Source organism: Crocuta crocuta, unplaced genomic scaffold (assembly GCF_008692635.1).
Source record: "Crocuta crocuta isolate KB4526 unplaced genomic scaffold, BGI_CrCroc_1.0 scaffold190, whole genome shotgun sequence".
In the NCBI taxonomy this organism is placed as follows: domain Eukaryota; kingdom Metazoa; phylum Chordata; class Mammalia; order Carnivora; family Hyaenidae; genus Crocuta; species Crocuta crocuta.
Window position 1 is genome coordinate 5,712,436 of NW_027527955.1, and position 24,844 is coordinate 5,737,279.

The 24,844-nt window shown below is 32.7% G+C and overlaps 1 protein-coding gene across 8 annotated transcripts in view; it reads right to left on the reverse strand.

Annotated features, from left to right (window-relative positions):
- Window positions 1-215: 215 nt before the first annotated feature.
- Window positions 216-24,844, reverse strand: part of POSTN (periostin) — a 35,137-nt gene continuing 10,508 nt past the window's right edge. The window contains exons 5-23 of one of the 8 annotated variants that reach the window (XM_077752566.1): window positions 24,575-24,739; window positions 23,538-23,684; window positions 22,898-23,039; window positions 21,543-21,755; window positions 20,829-20,963; window positions 19,308-19,456; window positions 18,039-18,175; window positions 17,107-17,237; window positions 16,466-16,596; window positions 16,257-16,359; window positions 16,083-16,150; window positions 15,355-15,400; window positions 12,071-12,151; window positions 8,897-8,986; window positions 8,124-8,213; window positions 7,084-7,161; window positions 6,629-6,712; window positions 2,262-2,303; window positions 216-997 (exon numbers count right to left, since the gene is read on the reverse strand). In XM_077752566.1, coding sequence (XP_077608692.1) covers window positions 960-997; window positions 2,262-2,303; window positions 6,629-6,712; window positions 7,084-7,161; window positions 8,124-8,213; window positions 8,897-8,986; window positions 12,071-12,151; window positions 15,355-15,400; window positions 16,083-16,150; window positions 16,257-16,359; window positions 16,466-16,596; window positions 17,107-17,237; window positions 18,039-18,175; window positions 19,308-19,456; window positions 20,829-20,963; window positions 21,543-21,755; window positions 22,898-23,039; window positions 23,538-23,684; window positions 24,575-24,739 — 2,070 coding nt within the window. In that variant the 3' untranslated portion in view covers window positions 216-959. The remainder of the gene's footprint in view (window positions 998-2,261; window positions 2,304-6,628; window positions 6,713-7,083; window positions 7,162-8,123; window positions 8,214-8,896; window positions 8,987-12,070; window positions 12,152-15,354; window positions 15,401-16,082; window positions 16,151-16,256; window positions 16,360-16,465; window positions 16,597-17,106; window positions 17,238-18,038; window positions 18,176-19,307; window positions 19,457-20,828; window positions 20,964-21,542; window positions 21,756-22,897; window positions 23,040-23,537; window positions 23,685-24,574; window positions 24,740-24,844) is intronic. The other 7 variants (XM_077752569.1, XM_077752567.1, XM_077752568.1 and 4 more) reach the window with 7 other exon arrangements.

Consider the following 24,844-nt stretch of genomic DNA (forward strand, 5'->3'; position numbering starts at 1 on the left):
GTGTCTGTGCAGTACTGTTTATTCTTCTACTATAGCTCATGGTGCATTGTGAATTATTGGTGATTTGCCTCTTTACTTGTTGAAGACAGTAACTGATTCACAACCTAGCATGCCTCTGGGGTTGTATTAGGTATTCAGTTGATGCTGAATGATTGCTTCATTGTGTAATGATTCTTTATATAATTTAATAGTATAAAAATTCAAGAAACACGAAATTCATTCAATTTCCTTTATTGAGTATTTGTTATAAAAAAAAAAGAGGTATAAAGTCTTGTTCCCAAGTCCAAACCACTTATTAATTTAAACCTTGAGTTTTCTGAATTTGAAGTAATTCTTTTTATAACTGAAAAAAATGGTTTAGTTGAAATGTTTGAGATAAAAATATGTATTGAAAAAAAGCACATGAAAAACATTTCAAAAGTACAAAATTAGTTGTAGAAATAACATAATTTACTGGTAATTCCACATTGTATTAGAAATGTATGAAGTTTTTTGACATAAAAGTTTCGTTTGTCTGTTTAACACTGAGCACCCAGTTTTATAACTTAGCTTCCCATGGAGAGGTACCTGCTTGCATACATTTTATCTGTCTTTTAGATTCAAGGCTTAATCTTCTCAATGGAATGTGAGATTTGAATTTTAATAAATCCAATGACAAGTCTTTTCTTTGATGGATTCCAAAGTTAGCCAGAATTTTTAATGTCAAGATGTAAAAGCCTGTATGTAAGGTGTTCTATGTCCGTCAGTTCCTATCCCACAGGAGGCTAACCCCCACAATTTCCATCATGTTTCTCACTCAGAGGGAAAAAAGATGAAATTTGTATTCAGAATTGTTCTGTGATTGCTTTTTTTGTGATGCTGGTTCATTTCCTGAAGTCAATGTGTATCTCATAAATTTCCCTTAACATCAGGTTATTGATTTAGGATGGTATAAACTTTGTTGTCTGGTTGCTGGATTTTCACTGAGAACGACCTTCTCTTGATCGTCTTCTAGATCCTAATAGGAAGAAGGGAGAATGCATAGATTGTAAATGTGATGCAACTTTAGAATTTAACAATATGATATTCTATGCATAACTATATCTATAAAGACCATAACTTCTTACTGTCTTAAACATTAGATTATGTTTTATTAATAATATCTTCTATTCACGGTGATGGAATCAAGGTTATCTTTTGATTAAAAGTATATGAAAATGATAATTTGAAGTTTGATTTTAATTCTTTAGAAAATTTGGATGAATTAGTATGTTTAGAAGAAATCTCTGATAGAACCTTCAGTTAAAACGTATTTGTATAATTGATTCTTTAATTTCAAATGTCTATATTGGATTGATTTCAAATCAGATATACCTATAATGCATATAGGTATTATACAAGCCCTGAAATTTCTTTTGACTATCAATATGTAAGTATTTTAGAAAGTCCAATCTTGTCATTTATTCTAAGTTCCACATGAAAAATCTTTGGTTGTTTAATGTATCAGAATGCAAGGGAACCTAAGTGAAAGATTAGAAAATGCACATAAGTGTAGTTATGAAGAAATTATAGTGCATGGGTGATTTATACATATGTATAATCTATACATTACATCAACATTTTGTACAAGTTTATATTAATAACTTTCTATATGTGTATAGTATTATTTTTTAGTGTTTATTTTTGAGAGAGAGACAGAGACAGGGTGTGAGTGGGGGAGGGGCAGAGAGCAAGGGAGACACAGAATCCAAAGCAGGCTCCAGGCTCTGAGTTGTCTGCACGGAGCCCAACGTGGGGCTTGAACCCACAAACCCTAAGATAATGACCTGAGCCTAAGTCAGCTGCTTAATGGACTGAGTCACCCAGACACCCCTATATGTTTATAGTTTTTAATATACTAATGTTTCAAAATTTGGCCGGATTTCTAACATTTTTAGAAGGTTTAGGTTCACCAGCAACCAACTTTTGCTTGGCTTATTTTTAAGGATTCCTTTTCAACTTAACTCTACTTGAATCTACTTCAGTGGTTTCAAAAAGCTAGCACTTTACATGAATATAATTATCTTTCCTTTAACATTTGTTATCCTTACATCTTACTAACAGTGTGGAAATGATAATTTATTTTCTGATTTTTATAAGCAAAATATTTGGCCTCAAGTTTTGCTACCTGGTCTTCCTGAAAGACAACAAGATCCAATAAAAATATTAAAACATTATCCTGTGGCTTCTTTTAACGTAATAAAACATGCATCTCCTATGCACAGTTCTATGAATACATTTACCTTGAACTCTTTTGTTGGCTTGTATCTTCTTCACAGGTGTGTCTAAAATTAAATAGTTGTAGTTAGAAATACTTTCACATTATGGCTAACACAGACAGAAGACTATAATTAAAGAAAAGTATAAAGTTTAAAATAAGCATCACTTAAATGTGTAGATTTTCTTTTGGAATGGTGAGACTTTTTCATTGGCTACAGACAGGAGATTATTTTCCAGCGATCAGAATGAATGTTCACTATTTGCAAAACATTGTTTCATTATGTCATTTGAAGCCCCTACAAATGTGTCATTTTTGCATAGGGTAAGTGACTTACATGATTTTTTCACCTTTTTTATAAAAAAGCATTGCTTTATTATGAAGGAATATTTAACATTATGTACAGTTTAACAGATGTGTCTTCCCAGAGATACCGAGTCATTTTTTCCAGTCATTCCTATTTGTGATGTATCAGACTTCTGCCTCTGCAATTCTCATTGTAAATCAATTCGTGATTACCGTATTGAACATGAAGATAACAAGATAGCATTGCCAAATAACTCTAGAAATATAATATTAAGCAACTTAGGAAATGCGTGCCAACATTTAATTTTTAATTTAATTTAATTTCATTTAATCCCAAATTTAATTCGAATCCTAGAAGACTTAAAATTAACTAGTTAAGAATAATAAAAGCTTTCATATTTATGATTTTTAAAGCACTTCATAACTCTGCAGTTTTTTGTTGTTATAGTTGCATAATATTTCCCAATTCTTTGTTTTTCTTCAACTCATCAACAAGAACATATTCACTCTGTTTTTGGATGCTTAAGATCAAGATTAAATGTGGTTCCTACAGTGACTTCATTTTTCTGCTTACTTTGTAAACATTTTTTTCCATACACTTCTTGCTTTTATATATTATTTAGACTCAACAGTCAGGTCAACATCTTTCTATTATATGTATTTTTTCAATTCTATGAAATTCCATTAAAAAGTAAAGCAAGAAATTATCACCACCAGTTATCTTGGTGGCATGACACGAAGTAAAAAAGACACATTTTAAAAATGTTTGAATAATTTTCTTTCTTGTGGCACATTTCCAACATGGTCCTCCCCCCCAGAATATAAGATATATAACCACTTATGATACCATATTAATAGAATAATAATAGAATACAGAACTGTAGAAAACCTCATTAGATTGGATACTAAGGCAAAGTTTATTTGAGATAGGAAAGTCTGAATTATGGAATATGTTCCAGTTGATATATTTCCATTAACTTCATGTTTATTTGGTAACAAAATAAGGGCTTATAAAATATAGTCAAGAAAAGATTGATCCAGTGTTTAATTAGTGAATAAGACCATTGTTTACAATGGACTTGTTAAACTCCAAATAACAGTTACTGTATAATTTAAAACAAGATCACAGAAGTATTCACAACATTACATTTCAAACCAAGCACTTACACTCAGATTTTCTTTCATATACTTGGCAGCACCCAATTAAGTAATTCATTAATTTATTACTATTTTGCCATGATAATATTAAAATAAGAAGTATTGATTGTGGCAAAAATATCTTTAGAAGAATGTCTAATGAAGTGTAGAAAACCAGATTTGTTCCCAGTGGCTCTCTGCTATCACAATATGAATAAGAGTTGAATAAAGTCATGCTTAGAGAAGAAAATGTGGGAAGATAAACCAATTATATGAACAATCCCACATAAAGGCCTCTCTATCAAGTTTCATGAAACACGCAAAGTGCTTCAGCCAAATTATTTACAAGATTTTTGCATACTTACATGGGTATGGCTCTCAGAAATTTAAATTAGGTGTAAAATATTACTTCATATTTATATGAATATACTTTATATTATATAATTTATTGTGTTAATATAATTAGCCATGATACTGAATATAGCTAGCATTACTGGGAGCTTGTGTTTGCTGAGTATTATTCCAAGTGCTTTTCATACTTTAACTCATTTAGATGTAAGTAACATTACTATCCTCATTTTCAGATGAAGAATTAACTTACTTAAGTTAGTGTGAGTTTGAGCCCAGATCAAAAGCCTGACCTAGAAGCTGACCCCTATTCTCTACACAGGCTTTATGAGTTATATTGGCAGATTTGTCAAAACCATCCAAAATGACTTCTTTTTTGTTCCTTCTTCTATAGCTTGATATTCTCCCTTCATTACTTTAGTAGTTTTAGTACATGTAATTTCACCTGAGATAAGTGTGAAACTTCTATGCATTTCATGAGGACATTTTTTAGTTGAGGGCTCAGAAGTACTTCAATGATAAATCACAATATTGGTACCAAAAGAACCACTGAGCCATGTTACTAGTCATGACTAACATAATTGAGGAATATACTCAATTCATCAAAATGTACTACATGTACCACTATAAGCAGTCTAGATAGAAAACTCCAAGCTTTAATATGAAGACTACAGTTTGGATAGAGATCAGTTACCTATACTATGAAAGAACAAAAGCAAGCCTTGAATGATGTAATCGTTATTCACAGCAGCTTCTTTGGATATAATAGTTATCTCAGGATCTGGACACTTAGAACTCAGTGATGACCCATTAGTTTTACAGGGCTAGAAAAAAAAATACTAGCATGTCCAATTAGTGTCCAGATACTAGTAACTATATAGCTTATATTGTCTTTCTTATGAGAAGAAAAGCCTTAGAAATGTTTTTAAAAATTTATGATGTGGCATTGTGGAAATTAATGCTTTATAGATATGTAGAGAAACTAAATATTGAGAACTAAAAGAATCAACCTCTGGGATAAAAGAAAGAGGAGTTAAAGATTCCCTTAACTAAAATTAGAATATCATATTCTTGTAGCAGGTATATTTTCTTTTGCCTGAAGTTATTGTTATGTACTTAGTTCATTGTTCATAGTTGACTTGTTAACTGGGGCTTATTAAAAGAGAAGAAAACACACTTACCTGAAGTTTAAGTCTAAATAAAGTAAAAACAATGTACATATAGGTGCAGCTACTAATTGATTCATTCTCTAAAAAGCACTGCCATTCTACAAAGCTGGTCACTATGGCAAGGACTAAAAAAAAGAATTCAATTTACCCTTCATTATCTTCACCAGTTCCCTCAAATCCTTGATTTCCTAGCAGACAGTTAAACATTTGTGGGTAGATGAGTGAATTCTGTACTAGATCATACAGAAAACTTTGATTCTATTATGACTCTGGCTGTGTCACACTCTCCCTGAAGTCTGAAAGGAAATCTTGGAGTTTTCAGACACGTATTTTTCTATTGAGGGGAAATTTAATCATTGGTTGAATAAAAATTATTTATTTTTACTATCGTTGAAGAGTGTTAACACTATATAAGAGATTTTACCTATGTAAAATAAAGAAACGATTGCTTAAAATATGTATGGTCTCAAGAGAATTTACATCTTCTTGGACATGGTGATAACAATTTAAGCAGAAAAACCATCTTGAACAATACTTTGGAGAAATACCAAGTTTCAGCTGTGTTTCTCAATTCATAGTATATTTTGAGAAGTATGTTTGATTTTTGTAAATACTTCAAATACTTCTTTCTCTAAAACAATTTGTCATCTAAATACTTTTGTTTTTAATAAAATGAACTAGAAATTCATTTGTTCAAATGCCAATTACCCAAATTATATTTCATTAGCATTTACTATTTCTTTGAATAATTACCACTTAGAGTTTATGTAAGATTTTGAATTCTTTTTTTTCTCCTTTGATTTTTAAAGTAGGTTTTTTAATGCCAGAGACAGAGAACATTCCATACTTTAAAAGATTAATTTCATATGCAAAATAATTTACAGCTCCAGGTAGATAGATTATAACTTAAACTGTTAGAAGAAACAGATATTCATTCTCAAGAATGTAGTTTGGAAAAGAAAATTGCTAAATGCACTGTTTTTGTTTTTTTGGGTTTTTTTGCTATATCTATGCACTTAAAAAAATCTGTAAACATGCTTTTTATTATTGTTGTGGGAGCAGTGAATACATTGTTTTAAATATAAAAAGTATGTCAATTTGGCCTTCTTTAAACAACTACCAATTTAAAAAGCATTGTTTCAGATACTTAAAATATCCTTACAATTATCTGTATCAAAGAAAAAAATATTCATTGCTCCCCAACTTTTTTACCATAGAACTTTTTAAAGACTGTTTAAACTAGTAATCATTTCTTCATAATTATTACTTAAACTACTATTGAACCAATCAATCTCTTAAGACAACTCATGATGTTGTCTTTTTCAACCTTGTTAAAAGAAAAACCTGAATGCTCAGTCTTTAAAAAGTTCTTTAAAAAATAACTCAACCACCAGAACCTGTTAGGCGGGTTAGTTGATTCCCTTTTACTAACCTCCCTGAAGCAGTCTTTTAATTTCTTCATCTTCAAATAAGTGACCATCACCACCTTCAATGAATTTGGTGACCTTGGTGACCTCTGAGAGGATACATGTTTATAGCAGAAGTTGGTTTATGTAATAGAAACACAGGAGCCTTGATGTGATACATGATAGCATCTGGCTAACAATGAATTCCAGACCAACACTTGGTTCTTTTTCTATCTTTAAGTGCTGTTTTTGATAAGCCAATTTTCTTATAAAGCTATTGAACGTATATCGCGGAACAATCAATATGACTGTCATTTAGGTTTCATTCTTTATCTTTGGGCTTTTTTTCATATGTTGGCATGGAACTTGAACAAAAGAATGAGTTAGAGTGAAAACCTGTAAAAGCCCTCAAAGATTGTTTTAGACTTGGAAACAGCTAGCTTAGGTAAAGTCACATTTTAATTTTTCTGGGCATGCTGACCTTCTTGCAATAATTTCTTCAGCGTTTCTTCCGTTTCTCCACCACCAGTAGAAATCCTAGTGTATTTTATTTCAGGACCTAAAAGAAAGGCGATTTATTATTTTTTTAATTAAAAAAATTTTTTTTAATGTTTTTATTTCTTTCTGAGAGAAAGAAACAGTGTGAATAGGGGAGGGTCAGAGAGAGAGGGAGACACAGAATCCAAAACAGGCTCCAGGCTCTGAGCTGGCTGTCAGCACAGAGCCCGACAGGGGCTCAAAACCACAAACCGGGAGATCGTGACCTGAGCCGACGTCGGACACCTAACCGACTAAGCCACCCAGGTGCCCCTGATTTATTTAGTTTTTGAACAGGTCTAAAACAGCGGTAGGCAAACTTCCTACAGAAAGGGCCAGATAGGAAGAATTTTAGACTTTGTAGGCCACATGACTTGTGTTGCAGTTATTCACATTGTCATTGTAGTGTGAAAACAGTTATACACATTGTATGAAGGGCTGATCACACCTGTTCAAAACGGAACTTTACATAAGTAGGTGCGCAAGCCATAGCTGCTGACTGCTCATTTAAACAATACTTACAAAATAGCTGAATTCAGAATTTTAGGATAACTCATTGGTGGGAGACTGACATAGAGGTTTGCTAAACTGACCAGTTGTCTTATGCAAACTTGTGTATATTTCAGCATGTAGATATGTAGTAGACCTGAAGCTAAATGGAAAATCAAAGGAGGGAATGGCTTTTCTTCTAAAATGTATTAACTCATTAACAAATAGCAAGGGGAAATATTCTATAACACGCATGAATCTGTATAATAAAAACATGCTTATAGACTTGTCAACAAATTCCAATTCAGAGAAAAACATAGATTAAATATTTAGGATAGTATTATTGCTGTCCAAAAATGATGTATCTTCAGTAACCACCATGAAAATGACTTAGTCAATTTCTCTAGTGATTCTTATAGAGACAGATTTTTAAGATTTACTATGGTTTTATCTTTATAATTCAAGCATAGTTCCATGTATGGAATCAAAGTTTACCTGTAATGATTCGTTCTTCCCTTGTCTCTTTTTCGGTTATTTCCACAGGCACTCCATCAATGATTTTGGTGTATTTTTTAATAATTGGCTCTAAAAGTAGGGGAAGAAAAATGCAAATGGTGTATCCCCTTATGATGCCTACACTTCCAAACGTAGACATTTTCATTATTAAGTATATTTCTCAAAGCCATACCATTTAAAATTCAATCATAATCATTTGGAGGGCATATCTCAAATAGATAGAGATCAACAAATGTCTACAAAGCACAGTAGTTATATATTGAATCTTGGGTGAGGGAGAGAGCCAACCAGCAAGCTAACTCTCCCTGCCGTACTTATTTTCTGACTGTGGAATGAGTATTAAGTGAGGACCCAGGGAATTACACATCGTTAGAGTGGGAACCCTGCTGAAGAGTCTCAGCAGTGACTTATGAGTCCACCTTTTACAATGGTCATATTTTCTTCTAAGTCCAATAGATCACTTTGTATTGACATTATTGTTATCATTATATATAATAATCATCACTTGCATATTCATGATATGCATATGCTGGACCTGGTGACTTAGTGGTTAAATTAATTCCAATATGTTACATCAGTTTAATTCCATTAAAGGTAAATTGTATTTTATTTGTAAGTGAGAAAAATATTCCCACAATTTAAATAAAACAAAAGCCAAGAGAAAATGTCAGATGTTCAATACATTTAACCAACACTGTTTCAAAATAATCCCAGTGATCCTAACTAGGCTTTAGGAAATACACATAACGCACCTCCATGGATCACTTCAGTTACTGTTTCACCTTCTTTAATCAGCCTGAGCTCAGGTTCACCTTCAATTTTGACCTTTGTTATTGTGGGTCCTGAGGCATTGTTTTAGGAGACAAATTATCATGTTAAGGCAGTTCTTTAACTTTGACAGAACAGGAAATTTGTTTTAACATTGGTGTTATTCAAACATCAAAGTGGTTTCAGGTTCTATGAAATCAATTTTAAACATTTCCCATTGTCTTCAAATTAGGCAGTATGTATGAGAACAAATGACTGAGTCTATTGGTGTGCTATTAAAATTACTTTCATGATTCATGTTTTAGCATTTAGCATAAGTTCACTCATTCAGTCGTAGTTGAAAAGTAGAATCACACAAGGTTTTATATGTGGCTATACTTTGTGAATCATATAGTATGTACAAATTTGAGTTGCTCTAATGATAAGTAATTTAGATCTTACTTTAGTATACTGATATCATTTATAAGTTTAAATTTTTAAATGTAATTTTTAATTATACAGTACTGTATGGTCTTTGTGAAATGGGCATAAGACTGAACATTAAAAAAAATCTCAACTTTGATGCATGCATTTAAGGCTTTCAGATCTTATGGGAACATGGATTTGAGTACTTACCTTATATATGAAAATGATTATTAATAATTACTAATTAATTTACTAATTAGTAATTAATTTACTATTTATTAATTAAACAGTCCTTCAAATGCAAAAGTTAAACAAATGCTGCATTTGACTTACAAAATGATTTTGCTCCCAGAGAAAATCATTTTGAATGTTAGAAAGCTGATTACTACTACATTAGTTAACCAAGACTATTTGATAGAGAAGAAAAGTAAAGTTCAGTACATTTAACTCATACTGTAACACCCTTCAACAGTTGAATGTCACTATATTTGCTTATTTTTGAGAGGATTTATTTGTCCAGAAATTGTCAATGTTACACCATTACCCAGAATTAGTCTAGTACAATCTAAGAAAATGAAGATAATTATTAATTCAAATAATAAATGACTGATATCATAATATTTGACCTATGGGACCAAGGTATATTAAGTCCAGGTTTTTAAGGTGTAGACATTTCAAAAGGAAAATACATCTATGGAGTTTAAGAACAGGAAATGAGTTAATAAAACATCCAACTCAACATTTCTTTTGGAAGACCCTAAACTAAAATTTCAGAAACACCCTGTATCATGATGCTCTATAAAGGTAGGGATTTTTATCAAATCTTTTTTCACATTTACTGCCAGCACTTAGGAGAATGCCTAGCACAATCGTAAGATGCTCAATAAGTGTTTGTTGAAATGAATTTCAGTTGATTTATTCTTAATTCCATAATTTGGTTAAGTACCCTTTATAAGAAACACTTTAAAATCGTATTTTGGTGTCTAGTATAGTTAATAAGAATTCAAGATTCATCAACGAACCAGCAATTGTTCAGTGATAATGTAATTCCAGTAGCAATTTTAGAGCTGGGCAACTGTGAATGGCTGTCAAGATAATTATGTGTTTCCTTCAGTGTATTACACAGAAGTAAAACTTCTGAATCTATGAACTTAAGAATTTTTAATACATTAGTGATATGACCCCATTTTCATCCTTGTTCCCTTTCTAGGAAAAACTCAGGTAGAATTGATGCTCCACTGTGTTCCTAATGCAAGAAAGATTAATACAATAAAATCCCACTGACAAAAATTGGGAAGATAAATGGGTTGAATGAAGAAGCTTGAAAGAAAAGATAGGAATCTTTGGAAATAAGAAAAATGCATGTGAATGATGTTGATTATAGGAGCTGTGTATAAGTGATCATACAAATTTTTAGACAATCTAATTTTAAAAACAGTAAAAGAATGCTAAAATCAAATGTATTACCAAGGATTATTTGATCATTTTTCATTAAAATGATCAAGAAACATTTTGTCACAAAAATTTCTGTGATTTATTTTCTTAAGACAGCAAATTCCCAACAAAATTTAAAAGAAATCAAATGACCATAGGTCTAGTATTTTTTTTAAATAAGCACAGATTTCAAAGACTACATTAATTATCAATTTTAGGTGTCAAGAATAAACATATAGATAACTAGCTAGGAAATAAACTTTTATATATATGTTTCCAATATCTAGGTAAATCATGGCTTACCTTTAAAGGAATAGACAAACATATTCATGAAATTGCCATCTCAATTCACAGAATGAGAGGAAATATCAAAATCAAAGATAATTGAAGTCATAGGTTTTTTTTTAAACATTCAATTGACAACATGATTTACTCTTTGATTTTGCAAGATTGTTTCTATCCTTCTTACAGAAAAAAGGAGAAAATCTGGTCTTTTCACTGTGGTAAATCACCACATTAAGATGCTTAGACATAAAAAGAAGACATTCTTATGGTCTGGCCCTTGGTAATAATTAAAATACATGAAATAAAGATGGCATCAAAGATGCTGGAGTTGGCTATCATAGACAGTGAGGGTAGAAAGATAATGATTTAATGTTCTAGTCTGAAATACCAGGAGGAAAATATATATTTCATATACATTATATATGTGTATATAAGGATATGTGTATTCTCATATATAGTAAGTTCAGGACTGCAATTAAGAATACTAAGGCTTGACTTACTGCACCAGCTGCTTATTCCTTAATCTGTTTCTGGTGGTCTGATTTAAAAATATATCATATGTGGTTATAATTTTAAAAGCCTTCATCAATGTACAGCCTCAGTGCTCTCTTAGATTGTTGAATGAAAAATGCCTGTATTTTTACATAACAAGGCATCCATGTGGGGAAATTGGAGATAAAGCTACAAAAAAAGTACTCTGAAGGTGTCTAATTATACTATAAAAAAAAGCTTAGGATTAATTTGTTTATTTGTTTGTTTACCTATGTATTTATCTGGGTACTAGTGCTAATGCAATGGCCAATTAGGTTCAAATGAAATCAAGTACAAGCAAATGTACTGACAGCATTAGGAATGCACCATCTACTCTGCTAAATAATTTGCATTCCACATTCTGCAATTACATGAGCATGCCATTGATATAGAAGTATTTAGCATGTTAGTTTCAAAAAGAATGTAGATACATTCATAGAAATCAGTCTATTATTTGGATTTTTTTTCACGATAAAAGGAACCATGTATAACATTGATTTTACCTTCAGTTTTGATAATAGGCTGAAGACTGCCTTCAATCACTTTAATTTTTGGTTCCACAACTTTGGTTATAATTTTAGTTGCTGAAAGTATAGAAAGTGGAACATAAATGATGTTTATATAAAAGCAACCTGAATGAACTTGTCCTCTCTCTCTCTTTTTTTTTTAAATCTTTGCTGGGTACTGAGGTATAAGGTGTAGTAATATGTTCAGGCAGTCAGATACAGTAAATATTCATGGTACATTATCTATTATCTTCTCATGTCCAGATGGTGTACTCTGAAGTCCAGTGACTTGGGTTTGTTCCAGTGAAATATATACACACTAAGTGAGGAATTCTATCTAGAGATCTGTAATTTTGAACTGCACCACTAAAGCTCTTTACCTTCTTTAGTACTTCTTGAAAATATTGGCTGCATAGCAACAGAAGACAAATAAACATGATTAATTTCATGCAATTCATAATATCTTAAATTGCATTGTTGTTTTTTTACAAGAAAAAATTGAAAGACAAAGACAAAATATTTTTCATGCATTTGATAACAGTGATATAGAAAGGAAAATACGAAAAATAGTTCAGAATCATTAAAAGTAAAAATAAGTCTCACCCAGTCATATATGAGCTTTATGCAACAAATATGATATGATCAGTATTTAAATTATAGGCTAAAATATCTTCAATTTTCAGCCTTAATATCATCATCATTTTTTTTAGATTTAAAAGTGTGTATTTTAAATGTGTCATCTCCCCAACTCAGAAAATAATATGCAAAATATATTTAAAATACCAGCAAACTATTTGGTTGGCTTTTTTTTTTTTTGGTACAGATTAACTGGAAATGTGCTTCTGGAGCCATACAACCAGAGTTACTGGCTTTTTGTCTTTTCTAATTAGAAACCTTAAAAGTTAGCTCCATTAGGGGCCCCTGGGTGACTCAGTCAATTAAGTGTCAGACTTTGGCTCAGGTCATGGTCTCACAGCTTGTGGGTTCAAGCCCCGCGTTGGGCTCTGTGCTGACAGCTAGCTCAGAGCCTGGAGTCTGCTTAGGATTCTGTGTCTCCTTCTCTCTCTGCCCCTCCTCACTCATGGTCTCTCAAAAATAAATAAATATTAATTTTTTTTAATGATAGCTCCGTTAGATAGTGGGCCACACTAAAGCTAACTGTGCAATGCTAACAGATTGTGTTGACACATTAGAGATGAGATATTAGCACAATTTGGGTTTCTGCCACATTTTCACCTTTGGTTTCTGAAATATTTAGCTGTGTCAACTTTTTAAAATTCATATGAATTCTAGACCTTGACTGTGACTATGTTTCAGTCATGTCAAATTTATATCTTGAAATCTTAAATTATGAAGCTCTAAAATATATCAAATCTATGTATCTAATTGCTGACCCCACAAGTGACCTTGCCACAGAGAAACCTTTCCATGAAGGCCAAATCCACAGAGGTCTCTGCTGCTACTATCAAAATGGGTTAATTACTTATAGCATAAATTTTCACTTGGAACTTGAATTAGGGGATGTTGGTATAGCTTGGTAACTTTGTCTCAATCTTGCTTGACTGAAGACTTAAATAGTTTTGACACGTCCTGGGCTGGGAATCAAATACTAATTTTATTCTACTATACCTCAAATGTTATATGTTTGGCAACATATACTAAAGAGAACTTTATCCCCATACAATTGAAAACTATGATATTTTGGGGATGAGAATAATATATAGCAAGGAAATTCAAGACATTTTAAAGACAAGTCAATGAAGGAACATAAAAATGGAATCTTTGTTTTAATTACTCTCTACCTCTATTTGAGGAACACTTCTAAATAGCAGCAAACCAATCTAAGGAGGAGTTAAAGAAAAACATCTGGAATCAGAATGTAAATCTCTGAGCAGTTTCAAGAGCTTTGAGTGGGTGGACAAGGTTTATTAGACTTACATATTTGTATAAATTGTAAAGTATTTTCTGTGAGTGAGGATCCAATTTTAATAGAGGAAAATAAAGGGATTATACAATTTTGGCTCATTATTAAGCAAAATATTACATTGGCATATGTAGAAAGCAGTGGTCCTTTATAGATAAAGTAGGAAAAGTAAAGAAATGTGGTAGTTATACATCTTTAGTGAGAAAGATGACATAACATTTCTGATGAATAGAGCCCATAATGATTCTTTAATTTGTTATAAAATATATTCAAGATTGTATACTTCCATACTGGAATTTATACCATGTTGAATCATAGCTATTCCCACTAAATCTTTAAAACAGTGCTGAACTAGCTTGATACTGGATTTGCATATGTCATTATTACATAACTGAAATCAGCAGACATTTTGTTTTGCTCCTTACATTTTTAAAATTCTCTTTCCATATCTAGTGTAAATCGTAAGGAAAAAATTTTAAATTAAATAACAGAATGCTCATAGTATAAAATGGAATTATTTTCTATCCAGGATAAGTGTGGGAATTGAAGTAACGCTTTAGCTACTGGTGTATTTGGAGTGTTTAATTGTAGAGTCAAAACAAAATGAAAAGAATTTCTGCTTTGAAAGCTACAACAAAAGAAAGAAAAAAGACAAAGGAAGAAAAGACCACACTGATAAAGGAACACGACAAGTTACATTTATTTGAAGGAAATGCCCTTTACCGTTGTGAAGTAGTAGAGGTTTAATTTTGATAATCTGGTAAAGTCAGGGATAAAAGAACCTTGGAATCTAGGAACTTTAGCTTTATTGCCTGGCATAGTCCAATTTGGGGATTTGGATTTCTCCCCATCCACTTTTGGATGGGGAGAGTTTTTGAACTGCCAATTCATAAACATTAGGATTCTTTGGCACACCACCTCCCACCATGCCATTAGAAAGCTGATGGCTTGAGGGTAGAATGAGCCACAAATCCTTCAGCAGTGTTGTTTCTGGGTCCATACATCTGAATTTTCAGATAGCTCTGGAATGCCTTTTAGCTGTCTCTCCTCTTTACATGTTTGTATGTCATTTTTTCCATCTTAGCAATTATATTTTACTGCTATTCTCATATCTTATCATTCTTCTTTCTCAGATGAATGAGAAAGTGGTCCATAGGAGCCTAACAGCAATGGCCCTGGTGGAGAGGTCTCATCCAGACCTTAAACCTGTGTCAAGTGGGATGAAATTTGACATTGTTTGGAATTCTAAATACCAGATTATCAATAATTTCCATTCCCAAGTACAAAGTATATTATTGTGTTTTCTTTTTTTTACATCTTGCCACTTGTATGTGACAAATACTCATTATGTACTTACTGTAGACAGTCATGGGGATTTCCTTGAATGTGCTACCACGAACAAACTGAAAATAAATACTTGTATTTAGTAACATGAAATTACTAGTTTTTTTTAATGAAATTACATTTCATTGCATTTAATAGAAATGAAGTCTTCATATGAATTATTTTTCAGTCTCCTGCTATGCGCCAGGTGGCAGAAAAATTATTGAAGGTGTTACTCAAGAGTCTTAAAATTATAGAATAGTTAATTCAAAGTAAATGTTTATTACATAAGATTTCATATGCTTTTTGATACTTTGATGTTATAAAGATAAAGGAGGAAAATACTTTTTTGGCTTTAACTACAGTGATTAGTGTAAAATTTTTTTTAAAGGCATACTTTATCTTTCCCTTATATTCTGTAGCAAAGGCATTTGGTGATAGAAAGATTATAGTTTTTATTTATCTGCATTTTTTTTCTTTCCAGTTGGACTGTAACTGTTTAAATAAAGGACATCTCTGATTCCACTTAATGTTTCCCATTAGACTTAATACAGTCCTTGAGCCCAAGTGGGTTTTAATAGATATTTGTTGAATAAACCATAAAGAAATTATCTCATTTATTCACAGGTAAGCCAGTGGTACATAATCAACAAAGAGCAGTCCAAGTCCAGTGTACATCTAAGCTACTAAGGTATACATTTCTAGTCTTTTAGGTAAAACTTGCAATATCTGTTGAGGAACAAATCCAGTAATGTTCTGTACCTTAATTTGGATGTATTTGATCAGTTTATTAAGTATTTCCAGCAGCTGATCATTTCCAACAGGTGTGTCTATGAAGAGGAATATTAAATGAATATTGATGAGAGCATTTGAAATAAAAATATAAGCTTCTATTGAAAAAGATTTAGTCCATTAATGAGTTCAATAATTACCAACCTGCTGGGTAGAGGAGTTTATCTACAACGTGAATCACACCATTTGTTGTCATGATGTCAGATTCTTTTGATTTCACTTCATTCACCAGAAGAGTATCATTCACCTATCAAAGCAGGGGATAATATCAATGAGAAATTTAATGAAAAATGAACATCAAGAGAATTGAACAGTGGATGAATGCTATCATAAATCCATTCTAGAGAACTCACTCCTTTCAGATAGATTTTGCTTCCTTGTGTGGTCTTCAGAATGTTAGTAACACCAGGTTCGAATCCCTTTCCAATGAAAACGCCTGGCGTCAGGTGGTAAAGAATGATATTTTGAAGGGCATTTTTGTCTCCTGGAGGGAAAAATACATATTTATTTATAAGATGTTATTTTTTTGATACTTTGATACTAGAAAAACTAAGGATAAAAATATTTCTTTGTCTTTAGTTTTTCCACACTGTGGTTTCTCATCATATCATTGTCCCAAGTTGCTATCAACGAATCCAGTGTCAAAACAGTCACTTCAGTCTGTTCAATCAAAATATTAGCCAACTTACTGGGAAGAAAAAAAATCAAATTAGTTTTGGAATTGTAATTGTTTCTTTCCTTGTCGCCTAATTGTGTGGACTTTAATAGAAATAGCATAAGTGAACATCTAGGTCAACAACATGACAGCAAGCAACTAATTAAGAACATTAAGAGTGACTCTCCACATATTCCACGTGGAATTAAAGGAAACTAAGGCTGGGCATGTATATTAAAGAGGGGATATTTTTAAGGCTGATTTCCAGGCAGGAATGCTTGAGGAAGAAATGAGATCCCGGACGCAAAAGACAAATATCTGGTATTCATTTTTACTCACGAATCAGAATGTCCTTTTCTTCATTTGTCATTCCCTTAAAGGCATCATTGGTTGGGACAAATAAGGTCCAGTCTCCAGGTTGTGTCAGGAGTTCTTTCAAGTCTGCGGCTTCAAGTAGGCTGAGGAAGATGCTAAGCAGGAAAGATATATGTTTATTCTGTTAGATTTAGATTTAGGTAGGCTCACCTACAATGCATGGAACAAAATAGAATCCACATATGGTGGAAAGCATGAGAAAGTGTTCATACCATGGTTCAAATGCAGTTTACCTGTTAAGAAAATTTTATCAGATGAAAATTATTTAAGTATACATATGGTTTTTACAATTTCCTAGACTTGTGGAGTGCCTGGGTGGCTCAGTCAGTTATATGTTCAACTTCAGCTCAAGTCGTGATCTCACAGTTCGTTGGTTTGAGCCCCATGTTGGGCTCTATGATGACAGCATGAAGCTTGGAGTCTGCTTCGAGTTCTGTGTCTCCCTCTCTCTCTGGCCCTCCCCTCCTCACTCTCTATCTCTCAAAAATGAATACACATTAAAAAAATTATTTTTAATTTCCTAAACTCGGTTTTTATCCTATAAAACTTGATAAGGTCACACTTTATAACATTGAAGCGTGTAGTTTTCATTTAAAAGTCTACAAAATAGTCTTTAATAGTATATACTATCANAAAATCTATTAGATTGTTTCTCTCACCAAATCATATTATGGTGAACTAGGAAGCAAAATAGTGTTATCATATTTTAGTTTTGAAAACATTTGCATGGACTTATTATAAAATCTATGTTCAGTATTATTGAATACTGAAAGCCTTTTGGAATACTATGAAACAAAACTATGTCAATAGTTCTTGCACTCTCTCTCTCTCTCTCTCTCGTGTATATGTGTGTGAGTATGTGTGTGCCTGCGTGGAAATGATACGAATAGGCTTACCTAAAGCGTTTATCTTGTTTTAGTTTTTCATGGAGAGATTTCTCTGCTGGTTTTATGATCTCTCGGAATATGTGAATGGCACCATTTCTTCCTTGTTTGCTTCCTCTTACCATGCATGAATTTTCAATGCAGACAGCCTAACAAAGAAAAGAAAAGACACAGCCGTACATTTCCTTAATTGAAATGTCCTATGTGGAAGTAGTTGCATAGTTGAGTTTCTGGAATGACTCTTTTAAGAGGTTTCCTGACCTCTCTTGCTGGAGGAAATAACATCTCAGTTCTGTTTTTAAGGTTTGGCACAATCTGACCTCACACTTCTTATTCAGTTAGTTACTAGTTAGGCTATTCTATGTATCGGGTAGATAGTTTCAACAGGGAATGACAAAAATTTCATAGAATTCCATGTCTACATTTTTCATCATTCTTCTCCAGGTTCTAACCATTCTTCCATATCCCCTTTGAGAAACGTTCACCCTTTAACCCTTTAGGACCCTCTTTAACCATAAAGTTACCTGACTTCAGTGCCTGTTGTGATCTTCACAAATATTTATTATATTTATCTGACTGTAAGTCCCTATCAATTTCTTTTGCAGTGTTTTTGAACACACACACACACATATATACATATATTTATATTTTTTGAACATATATATATATATGCAGCCCATTTTCTGCAGCCTGTAAAATGGGTGTCTCGGAATTGTGGAGCCATAGTGAGGAGCTGCTGTGTGTCCTTTTAGGTAATACTTGACTTCCTGTGAAATCTTTGAGCTGTAGATGCATTTGTTACCTGTGCAGAAATTGAACAGCACCACTAGGTGAATTGTAATTTCATAAGCAATACTTTCTAGAAATTTTCTCTCAGAAAAAATATGTCAGAGCCATTTCATAGAGGTCAGAGATCTTTATGTGTCTATAAAAAATTGCCTTGTAAACTGCACAGGACTTCATAAGTCAAAAGCTTATTTTAGAATAGAAGGCTTTCAGTGATTTCTCAAATGAAATAATCAGTGCTTTAGCACATAAAGTTATTTATAATAAAACAAACTCAAATTATCTGAATTATTAATACATTGTACTTTTTGTGTCCTTTCCTCATGGTCTTTTCATACATTACTAGTTCCTTGATCTTCTTCTGAATATTTACTATTATTGAAACCACATTAATAGAATTCTGGAAACATTTATTGTAACAACATTCTCAGACAAGGACATGCCATTTGACATTTAGGCCACTGTGGATATTTTATCTTTTCCTGATTCACTTACTGTACGATAGACGAAGACTCTGAGCTGTTTGCCTCCAATGGTCTCAAGTTTCTGTCCATTGTAAAGCTCATTAAGGCCAACTTTTACTTTCAATATGTGATTTTGCAGAATTAATTTAAGAAGCCGCTGATCCATGCTCAGAGTATCATCTATAATAAATTCATAAGGACAAAAGATTAATTAGAAAGCATTAAAATTCCTCCTGGTAAGAGAAAATCATGAAAATGGATAATCCCTAAAACAATGGATATCGTGGTTTCTGCACTCAAAAAGTACATGAGTCAATGATATGCTCAAGGCTATGAATTCTAGGCACCAATTAGAAACTCTGGGAGATATTCCATTAAATGAGTATAACATAATTTGAAGGAGTCCAAACAATGGATTCCAACTCTTTAAAAGCTACATAATGTTATGTGGTCATTGGCAAAAGTTAAACTCTAATATTGGCCAAGATTTTTTCTGAAGATTTGATATATTAATCAGATGAAAGACTATTGATGAATCATTTATAAATTTATCTTTACCTCTGAAGAGAAAATCAAAACACACACACTCTCTTAAAGGTGGGTTAATGTCAACACATATGGACATAGTTATTACGAAGAGGAATAATAGCATGTGTAGATATTTGAATTTTTATTAACAACTTTATGTGCCACAATTTAGCATTTTGAATGCTTATTTTTTAATTACTCAATAATGCTTATTTTTTAATTACTCAATTTTGGCTTATAATTTTTTTTAAATGTTTTATTTATTTCTAGGGGAGAGAGGGAAAGGCAGCGTGAGGAGGGGAGGGTCAGAGAGAGAGGGAGTCACAGACTGAAACAGGCTCCAGGCTCTGAGCTGGCAGTCAGCACAGAGCCCGATGCGGGGCTCGAACCCACGAACCGCGAGATCATGACCTAAGCGAAAGTCGGACGCTTCACCGACTCAGCCACCCAGGCGCCCCAATTTTGGCTTATAATTTAAATACATGTTTATGAAATCACTTTTCTGTAAAAAGTGGCAGGTTGCATTAATCTAAACACCACCCTTGATTAGCAGCTTCTAGATAAAATACTTATAATAATAGTTTACATCATAATATGAAAGTGATAATAGTCTCTTGTTTTTACTTATTTATAATGTGACACCTTACATCAAATTTTGAAATGAAAAATAATTGTTTTTAAGTATTACGTTGGTGTTAAATGAATCAGATTTATTTTTCTTATGATCTATTAATACATCCCTTATGTGTGCTGGAAACATGACTCGAGTCATAGAATAACTGAATACCCTTTATTACAAAATTTCACTCCCTGTAGGCTGTTATCTATTATAATGAAATGTTTTGACATGAAGGACATTTTAATAGAGACAACATAGTGCTAATGATGTTTAGCCAGTAAAGTAATAATCAGCACCTTGTAAAATGTCTGTTATTCCTTAATACAGACAATCATGGTGAAGAAAAAAGGTGTGTGAGGGTTGCTTGGGGGAAGGAGAGTAAGAATGACAGTATCCAGGACCTACCTGAAAATGCATTATTCACAGGTGCCAACAAAGTGTATTCTCCATCTGGCCGCAGAGCGGATGCCAAGCCTAGTTGGGCCACAAGGTCTGTGAAAGTGGTTTGCTGATTTCCAGCCAACTCGATAACTTGTTTAGCTGTAAAGTAAACCATCGCCATCCCAGCAATGTCATCATTGTTATCATCATTCTGAAATCAGTAAATCAAGTCTTGGCTGTTTTCTATAAGCTATTTACTGCAACGACAATGTGATAAGATAGCCTGCCCTTCCCTAGTAAGAGTTCCAGATTCCCTTTTTGGGGGTTGATAACCACAGAAATTTTTAAAAAGAAAATATCTTTCTGGCTTCTTATTTTTCATTGTCTTTAATTCTCTATCCCTCAACTTCCTCCTCTCTCTGCTATCGTGAGTGCAGTAGCTCTTTCATTTATCCAAAGCTGACCATTTTGTTATATCTTTCCCTCTGTTTTCAAGAAAAACCATGGCACTTTGAGAATCTTTATAAAATATTGTGTTAGAAAGCCTGTAAAACCAAAGCTCCATGCGTGGAATGCCTGTGATTAACAAGCTACTTATTTTAGTACTCAGTTCACTACTTTGTATCTCTGCTTCAGATACCATTCCTTATACTACACATTCATTTTTCATAGACTTACTCTTGAGGCATTATAATTGGTAAACAGTAGTAGGTAGAAGAAAATGAAACTGTTGCTCACCAGAATCAGGAATTAAGACCTGATCAATCAAATGGATAACACCATTATTTGTCACAATATCTTTCTTGTTCACCATTTTGATTCCATTTACTGTAATGCTGTCACCGTCACATCCTATCTCAATGGTGTTCCCTTCCATAGTCTCAAAGACTGCTCCTCCCATAATCGCCTCCGAACACTGGAGGGTGTTCAAAAGGTGGTACTTCATGAGAGCTGAAGAATAGATTAAAAACAGCAAGTTTTTACATCAAGGGACACTGCACTTAACCCTTAAAAGATGTGTTTCACCATAGAACTAAATATCTCTAAGAAATAAAATCCATATAAGACCCAAGTATTGACTGAAGGTTTTTGAATTCTGTTTATGCTCTAGGAAAGCTTTTCGCATTAGTTATACAACAGAAATAGCTCGGCTTAGAAGGAAGTAAGAAGAGAAGATCAGTTGCATGAAACGAATTGTGTAGTGCTGGAAAATGTGTTAGAGCAAGTTTTCGGTATCATAAGAAAGCAATTTCTGATGTGAAAACAAGAAGAGTTGCTCCTTTTAAAAGGCCTGTATTTATTTGTGATACCTGTTCCTAAGTGTCCAAGCAACATCTTGCATTAGCCACTCATAACAAAATGGCTACATATAATTTGTAAAGAGATTAGTAGCGTAAGATTAGGATAAGACAAATCATTCCCTAAAGAAAACATCTGGAGAGTAGATAAAATGAAGATGATTTCTTGGAAGATATCTGAAGGAATCTTAATGTCTCAACTATACTACATCCATATCTGCATCATCCCATTTTAAATCAGTTAAAATATATATTGAGAGAGGCTGAGTAAGTTAAATGTACTACTCACAATGTAAAATCTTTTTGAAAATAGAAAGGGAGACTAGAAAGAAGCCAAATTCTGTGTATCAAATAAGTAATGGCCCAAGAGAACCATGCAGTTTTCTCAACTCAATAATATCTTTTAAATTGAAAATGATAAATTTAAAATGAAAAGCATTGCATAATACATATGTGATATTAAAATTTGATGATCTAATATTTCTTTTCAACAATGGCTAAAAACTTTTTGATGCCTGCCACTTATTTACTTGAAAGCAGTAAAAAAGGAATGTGAACTTTAGAATATTCTTCTTTTAAATTAATTAATAATTATTAAATTACTCTGCCTACTCTTTTAAGGGCTTTGTTTTCTTTTAAGATTTTTAGAGTCCACCTTAAGAACAAAACTTTTTCTTTGCCTTTGCTTATAAAAGCTGATAATCTTGCCAAGACTTAATCTTTTTTTTTTTTTTTAATTTTCTTTTCTTCTTGAAATTCTGGGAGGCTTCTCATAGAGGAGGACATTTTTAGTACCTTCAGAAGCCACTTTGTCTCCCATGATCCTTTCTAGGACACCTCGTGGAAGTTTCTCAAAAGCCTCATTGGTGGGAGCAAAGAGTGTGAAGTGACCATCTCTTCCAAGGGCCTCCAGTATATCAGATGTGATAGCAGCTGCCTGAAACACAAATGTGCATTTTAGCGGCTTGCACACTGCAAAGCCAAAAGCAAATGACAACACACTTCACCTAGGCTGATGCAAGAGAGTTGATTCTATAGAAAACTATAAAAGTTTGTTCCTGTTAGACCTTTAAAACATTTTTTGGCACAACCAACTATGTCCTTTCCAGCTTGTTTTAAGAATGGGAATTCTGCCCATATTTGTGTGACTGTAGCAATATTCAACAGTACATGTAACTGAGATGGACACACACTAAATACACCAAATACACAATGGGCACATAACTAACCATGCTTTATCTGTCATGTCCTCATAAATATGATTATGTCATAGGACATGATTTCTTCTGTGTAAAATAGAAGTCTTTTCATTTCAAGAAACATATTTGTTGCATTTATGCCAGAGTTTATAAATAACATTTTATTGTTAGATTCTGAGAGAAAAAGGAAAAATTTCAATGATCCAAGGCAATCTGCTGTTATTTCTTGTACTTACTCTAAAAGATGAGAGTTCATCTTCTGCTTCAATGAAGTCTTGAATGGAAGTACCAATTTGTGTAAGGACACGATCAATGACATGTACAACACCATTTGTTGCAATCTGGTTCCCATGGATGATTCGAGCGCAGTTAACAGTGACAACCTATAATTATTTTGGAAAATCCAAGAGCAGAAATCAGAGCCATCCATTGACCACTGAGACTACAAGGCCATTATTTTTCATTTCTGCTAGTAAATGTAACTTGAAGGAGCCAACATTCTAAACGTAAATGTTGAGGATGAAGACATATATTGCTCTGTCTAAAAAAGAAACTAAGAGGAAACAGGACCAGTTGAAAACCCAATTCAGCTACACTCAACAGATCTAGAAACTAAGACAAAATAACATTTTTTCAGAGTTATTGCTGTTTTTCCTTCTCTTCCCTTTATAGAGATAGTCATAAACTATTTCAAATGCAGGTCAATGAATTACATTAAAAAAGTCCTTCAGTCCTAAAATAAGTTCTGAGAGGGAGAAATAATTACTGCACAATATCATCAGTTCTATTGCAGTGATTTCCTAATTATTACCTCATATATTGCCTCAAATATCCCTGGATATTTGTTGAAAGAACCCTTTGACCCTGTTGGAAGTTTCCCACAAAGACTCTTATCTAAACACAAAAGAACATAAGTCAGTGTAGAGGATGAATAAAGGAATACTCCTTGTGTGATTATTCTTTGATAAATTCTTATTTACTATTTTTTATTTGGTCATCATTTTTAAAACACATCAACTACTAGAATTTCCTTTATTAAGAATATCTAAGTCTACTGTAAGTCAACTGTGAATTTAATTTCTTCCTCACAATCACTCTCTAATAGAAATTGGCTGCAGAATTAGATATTTACATGCTATAAATATGGGGAAAAGCCATAATATCATATTTACATTCACTAACATTGTACTATTTCTGTGAACATTATATAAAGGGTATAGAAAAATTAAGGACACTATTACTTAGAAATGTACTTTTTATTAATGAAACTTACCCCATTAGGATAATGGTTAATGAAGAGCCCCAAATTGTTATACATTGAAGGGATAATCATGCCATTTTTTAAGTCCTTGGTCAACATTCTGTTATTAACCATATGGCTATGTAAAGCATTCAATAATTCAACATTTACATTGCTCTCCAAACCTCTACGGATATCCTAGAAAAAATTGAAATGATAGAAGTTTATTTTATATAGGTTCATCATTAAAATACTTGTAATAACACTATTTCTTACTCTCTTGTTACTTCCTTATTTCATTTC